This window comes from Caenorhabditis briggsae (genome assembly GCF_000004555.2).
Source record: "Caenorhabditis briggsae complete genome, chrV, whole genome shotgun sequence".
Taxonomy (NCBI): Eukaryota; Metazoa; Nematoda; class Chromadorea; order Rhabditida; family Rhabditidae; genus Caenorhabditis; species Caenorhabditis briggsae.
The window spans coordinates 7,812,923-7,819,642 of NC_013488.2; the positions used below are offsets into that span (position 1 = coordinate 7,812,923).

Genomic DNA, 6,720 nt, shown 5'->3' on the forward strand with positions numbered 1-6,720 from the left:
ATGTTATTTTTTCTCATACTGCTGATAATGAATTTAAGTTTTGGTGATACTGCTGAGACAAGTTTCGTCTTTGAAAATCAAACGATTGGAATGAAGAAAGAAGACGTGAGTTAGGCTGGAAAGGCAATCTGAAACCGAATAGATTTTTCAGGGAGAAACCTGTATGAGCGTCACATTTCAAGTTGAAATATTGAACGAGCAGAATAACAACAGTGTTCCAATTGATGTAAGTTGCAGGGGGCTTTTTTTTTTCAAACGGCACATAACTCTGACGGTTCAACAATTCGGGGTTACAAAATTTGAAAGTTTTCAGGTATTTTCCACCCACGAATCGAGGATTTTGCACCTTTAAATTATTTTTCACTCCAATGAACCCAAAATCGTTGTACCCTACGAATCATTGGCCTTCTCAAATATGATATTCTGTAATTTTCAGTTCCATCTTCCGTCTGGTGTTATTAAAGGAAAATGTGCGGCTGATCGGAAAAGCGAGGCAGTGATTTCTTCTACCATTGAGGAAGCAGACGGAAGACTCAAAACGCTGAAATTTGTATTTCGCACGGTGAATATGTAAAAGAGCTTCTTGGAAATTCTTCATTTTCTAGTTTTTGAAACTCTTCATATAATATGCCGTAAAACCTGTATTAGAAGGGCTCTCTAAATTTTAGCTGTGGGCTAAATTTTCTGGTTTTCTGTCTATTACAGGGTTTACGGTAGTGCAGTTTTAATTTCTACAGGAAGAGATGCGAGTCAAGCGTGTTGACGAGTTGAGATGGATACTGAACAAAGTGGTTTATGTCGAAAAGTTTGCAGGTATTTTTTAGAGTTCGAGAACAATCCAAATGCAAGTGTTTAGGAAGTTCTGCGGTCTTCGAATCTGATAACTCCTCGGTTATTTTCTCGGCTCCTCTGACTCAAAAATACGTTTGCGAGGATCGTATCAATGTGACTCTTCACAGTGAGAACTTTGAGCAAGTCAAATATTTTCGTCAACAGAATTAAATTACATTTTTCTTCAGCTTCCCTATTCTCGTTATGTTTTCCCCTGAAATCGATGTTCAACCCTATGGTCCAAAGAGTAATTGTAAGTTTACCGTAAGCCCTGTAGTAGAAGGGCTCCCTAACTTCTTCCAACTAACCTAATTTTTCTCGGTTCCTGTCAGAGATATAAAATAGTTGTCAACTGATAAATTGTTTATCGTAACATCAAGAGTGTTTGCCCAGTTGACACAATTTTGAAATCTTGCATTGGAGCCAAGAAAAATTAGCTCAACCATGACAGTGTGTAGTCTCCCCGAACAAGATGTTTCAAAGTATCTGAAAAAAAACACATTCTGGCACATTTTCCGGAAAGCTAGAAAGCTTTTGATATTGACCAATTACACAAAAGTCAGCAAAACCAAAGACTAAGCTACAAAACCACCTGTTTTCCGTGAAAATATCTCATATTTGTCTATCTAACCACAAAAAATAATGACATTTTCAGTCTATCTCTGCGAGCGGACTAGAAAACGAACACTTTCGGAATCTCTCCAACACCGTTCAACCGTTTTTTGTGGCGTCGTTTTGGCGATTTCCTCTATCGCCCATATTGTTGGTCACATGCTTCGTCGCCATTTCATGCCCCATCGAAAAGAGCTTTATGAGAATTTGGACAGACTTCCAGCCATCTAGATATTTATTGGACAACTTGAAAAATATTCAACTACTTTATAATCTTACTAACACTCTCTTTCTTTTCATTTTCCATCCAATTTGATTTCTGTTCTTGCCCCAATAAAAAAATTATAGTAGTTATACACGGAATTGAAAGTAAATTGAATTAGAGGCCAAATTTTTTGTTTTTCTTTTTTCTTTTCGAGCTATGATTTATGTATGTTAAAATTCTTAGTATCTGTGTTTTCGTTCTATTTCTAATCTTCACTCACACACATGACAATACTATATCTAAATGAAACAGACGGTATGTTAAAAAAGAGCAATATCTCAAACTTCTTGTTTTTGGGTTTTTTGTAGTCTGGAAAAGACTTGAGGTTCAGGTGAACTCGGAGTCAAAACAGACGCTGAAATTTCAATTTCAAAATTCGGAAAGATAATCAGTGTAGCTAATTTTGTAGTCTCTGCCCTTTCTATTTATTGATTAAGTTCCAGCGAGCTTATCAGAATTGCTCGACTAGATTTCTCAAAACTAGCGTTAGGTCAGGAGCCACACTTTTGTCAAACTTTTTTCGAACTGGAAAATATTATTTGATTTTTTCCCACCTTATTGTTAGTTCTTTAACGGTGTATTCGGCGAATTTTACTCGGAACATTTATCAAATTTACATACTTAACTAGGATATTATATTTTTGGAATACTAGAAATGTGTGCTAAAAATAGTCAATACAATGAAATATGTCTAGTGGAACTGAATTAACGTTTTGAGCTTCGAACGCTTATTGACATCTGAAAAACTTCCTTGAAAATTAAAGCAGCTCCTATCATTGGATCCAATTTCCTTTGAAACATGTGATGGACGGTGCCGTTATCTTTCAAATTTGAGCTTTTATTGGCTCCTGTCGAAGAAATGAAAAATGTGTTAACTAATAAATTGCTCATCATTATCGAAAATATTTTGTTAGTTTACAACTTTTCAATATCTTTCACAAAAATCGGGATAATTTAGCTCAAAGTGGACGATTCAGGTGGCATTCTATTAGTGGAACCGCAGTATACCTAGTTGAAGAACTGACTTGACCTTTTGAGCTTCGTAAGATCTAACGTCTGAAAAACCTTTTTGGAATTTTCTCCATATGCTACGCAAGCCTAAAGAAAGTTCAACAAGATTTCCACTCTTTCAACATCACCAACAACAGAAAATTCCCACATAACCTTTATTCAGTGTTATTTGTAAAAACCTAAATCTTTGATAACCAATTTTCTAACATCTTACTTTTCGAAAACCACACTAGGTTTCGTCCTCGTGCCACTCGACATATACCTTCTGATCCATCCTATTATTAGTTGCTCGTTTCTTCTTCTTCGTCTTCTTGACGACGAAGCACACGATTTTCTGTTTTCACTTCAACACATTTCATTTTTTGCTTCTTCTTTTTCTTGTTTCAAGATTTCTTTCCAGTCGAAATGTATTCTATCCAAGCGACAGAAATGGCAACAAACCCATCCAACTGCACGACTGTCATGCTTCGGAATCATTATATTGTGGTAAGTGACGTCATCGATTAGGTTCAAATGTGAAATCGAAACTTCCAGACTGTGAATGTAGAGAAATTAACACAGAGAGCGATAGGAACATATTATGCTCTTTTGATTATAATCGAAGCGACCTTGTTCGCCACTTTACTGGCTGTTCACTTCAAGATCCGAAAAGCTAACCACCCTTTCTTCGGGTAAGACATTATTGAAAATCTTTGGAATGTCGTGAGAAATTTCAGACTTCTCTTTGGGCTCGTTTTATTATGCTACATATTCTGCGGTTACGCTGAAGCCGTATGTCAGTTCCTGTTTCTTTTCGGCGGTTCTGCAGAAACTCTGAATCTCATTTATTTTGCATATGATCTGACGTATTCGGCGATTACAGCCCTTTGTTTTTGCTGTTTGATAGGTGAGTTTTTGTTGTTTGTCACAGTTCTTACTAGTTAGTTGATGCCTGTGAAATGGGACGTTGAAAATTAGTAGCAATTTTCAGAGAATTCTTTCAAGGTAGTCTAGAATTTTCAGATGTAATGCACTATATCAGAGTGTATACTCCATTCGTAAAGTCTAGAACCTATAATTTTTTGTAAATATTCTTAGAAAACCTTCTTTTCCAAATGCACTTTTTTCAGAAAGAACAATCGCCACTATCTGGGCTGTCTCATATGAAACTAATCGCACTTGGTCTCTCTACCTAGTTCTAGTAGTCTTATCTGTTACGGGATACGTATATTTTGCATCCTTCGAATGCAGAGGGTGTGTTGTTTCAGCAGTCGTTACTGTTATCATTATTTTGGTATGACAATTCAAATTTGATTTTGAAAATACAGTTTGTTTCAGGGATGCATTGGTTTATACTTCCTCAATCGAACACTCACACTCCGTTATCAAAAAGATTTGTGTTTTATGGGAAAAGTTTCGCTGTCTATGAGATATCAGATTATTGAGAATATGATGTAAGAATTCTGAATCTTGCTCTTCCGTCAATTCAATTTTTCTTATTTTCAGAGTAGTCAGAAAAGCGCTACTTCCTGTTATCATCCTAGATAGCATGGTAACTCTTGTGGATTCATTTAACAGCGAGTTAACTACCCGGCTAGAAGAAATTGATGATCATAAATGTCATTCCATGATGACATACGTTCCGTATATTCTATTGAACCACGTGGCAATGATTCTGGAGTACAGTATCCCGTTATACATGATGTTTCGGAGATCTTATAGGAGACGTAAGCTTTTAATTATAATTGTTCATTAATACCGTGGAATCTGTAATAGAAGGTGCCCCCACACTGTCGAGGTCAGTTATCTCAATTCTGAGGTCAGTTATCTCAATTCCTATACAAGATATCGACGAAGTGTCAACTTGTTTATATCTTTGACAGGAACCGAGAAAAATTGGCTCGAAGTAAAAAGTGAAGAGGCCCTTCTATTGCAGGTTCACGTTATTTTTTTTCTATTCCAGAACTCCCGGAAATATGTCGAAAATTGCAACGAAAGAAAGTTCAACAGTCTCGTGACAGTATGATCATGAACGTTTTTGGTCAGGATTTGAACGTGGTGCCTACCCAAAATGAGTATTTTGCAAAACTGCAAAACGAGTGGAAATAGATAAATCATGCTCTCGAAATTTGAGAATCATCCCCCTAATGAAGAACCTATTTTTTTGCTTGAAAAATAAAACCTGACTCTTGTTTTCTTGGGCTCATTTTGCTTTTTTCGTTTTTCCCAGTTTTCTCCAGAAGAACCAAACCCTTCTTCTTGTTATTTTCATCTCTTGACCGCTGCTTTTGCTCCAGCGTCGCCGTGCTCTCATCAAAAAAGGAGGACCCTCTTTTTTATATTTATTTTCTCGCCCCAGTTCCAAAACCCAATTGTGTTTGTATTCTACACGTTTTCTTCTTCCTCCCCTTCCCCTCAACCGCTTCTTGATGACGTCTCGAAATGTGTGTAAATATTGGTTGGGGTACAGAGGTTTTCAGGTTTGGAAGGAAAAAGATTTTTTAGAAGAAGAAGAGGCTCTCAAAGAAGACGATTCATTTACCTCAAAACATGCATCCTCCTCCACCAAAACAACCACTAGATGTGTCTGGATGGGATAAAATCCCCCTCCGAAACGGCGACTTCTTTGATTTGATTTGTTTCACACATCCTCCTCTTCCCCATTCTATGTTTTCCTATTGTAAATGAGCTCCGCCGCTCTATTTCTAGAATCGAGCCGCCCGTAGCTGTTGCCTGTGCTCCGAAAGATTCGAAGATTGACTCAGTTGCAATCAGATTGTTGAACTAATTGAGCGAGAGGTTTTTCTCTCCGACAAAAAAAAGATGCTGAGCACAACAGAGAAAGAAACAAGCGGAGATCTGTTGCCATTTTTTTGTGAGACTCCCTCCGCCCGGATTTGAAGACTTTAAACTTTAACTTTTCCCGCCTTTCCAACCATTTAACTTGTTAGTCTATTTTTGGTCATTTGCTCTCTCAGCAGAAAAAAAATACGAAGAAGTGAAGTTTTGACAATGAGACCAAAATGTCGAATGTCGGTTTAGTTCGGGTGGCAAATTTCAAGTCTCAAGGGGAAGAATTTGTAGAAAAAGATGGACACAGAGTAGCGGGTTATTTTTAGGATTCAAGAAAGACTTTTTGTTAATTAAAAACATTCGTTATCATTTATTAGGTCACTGGATATTGGCTAAACGGTTGCCTGAAAAGCCCGCAATTGATATAAAGATTTTGTGCTGATTCGATTTGGTGAATTAAAATTTTCAGACTCAATAATAATGGAAATGGTTCAAAACTGAAATATCGTAAAATTTAAAATAATAGATCCTTTACTTGAGCTCAATTATCTCAATTCTTATAAAAGCTAACAAAAAACTTGCCAACTAATAAATGTTTGTTATTATGTCAACAACATTTTCTCATTAGACAAAACTTTGATGTCTCTTATAGCAACTGTGCTAATTGAGCTTAAAGAGCTAGTATATGGTGACCTTCTATTAGAGTGTTTACGGTTAAGCTCTAGAGTGTTCACAAAAAAAAGAAATCTTTGAAATGCATTTTTCGCAATACTTTACACGATGCTGAATTCCATTCAGATACTGTAGGTGAATATTAGGTTGGCGGGAAAGTCTTTGTCACTCTGTTTGTTTAATCACTGTTCTCGTATATGGAGGCTGTGTATGATATCGACTTTAGTGAATAACAAGGTGATAAGAACCTTCCATATAAACAAGTCCCCATCTCCTTCCCTGCTCCTCATCTGTAATTGAAACGATATGTTTGTTCCCACTGCTATTCACATCAGACATGTTTTGATTTACCTCTTCCTATCTCACACCACGATGAAGGATTCGGAAACTTTCTTGAAGAATGTGTAAAACACACATGCCCCTCACTACAATACTATTCGCAATTGGTTCCATCGTTTCGAAAAAGATGACTTCTCGCTCGATGAAAAGGATCGCTCTGGGAGACCCCGTGAGTTGGATTTGGACAAGCTGAAGCACGCATTGCAATCGGATCCATT

At 36.9% G+C, this 6,720-nt stretch overlaps 2 protein-coding genes across 2 annotated transcripts in view; both read left to right on the plus strand.

Annotated features, from left to right (window-relative positions):
* CBG08671 overlaps window positions 1–4,807 on the plus strand; it is a gene marked incomplete at both ends in the record, with an annotated part of 11,995 nt that extends 7,188 nt beyond the window's left edge. The window contains 4 exons of the mRNA XM_002636325.1: window positions 3,829–3,992; window positions 4,037–4,152; window positions 4,205–4,425; window positions 4,662–4,807. Coding sequence (XP_002636371.1) covers window positions 3,829–3,992; window positions 4,037–4,152; window positions 4,205–4,425; window positions 4,662–4,807 — 647 coding nt within the window. The remainder of the gene's footprint in view (window positions 1–3,828; window positions 3,993–4,036; window positions 4,153–4,204; window positions 4,426–4,661) is intronic.
* Window positions 152–1,674, plus strand: CBG08672 (the record flags this gene model as incomplete). The annotated part of the gene is made up of 5 exons (XM_002636326.1): window positions 152–226; window positions 437–562; window positions 850–958; window positions 1,020–1,084; window positions 1,501–1,674. Coding segments are annotated over 5 exons (549 nt in total), but the record flags the coding sequence as incomplete, so codon positions are not given.
* Window positions 4,808–6,720: the final 1,913 nt, after the last annotated feature.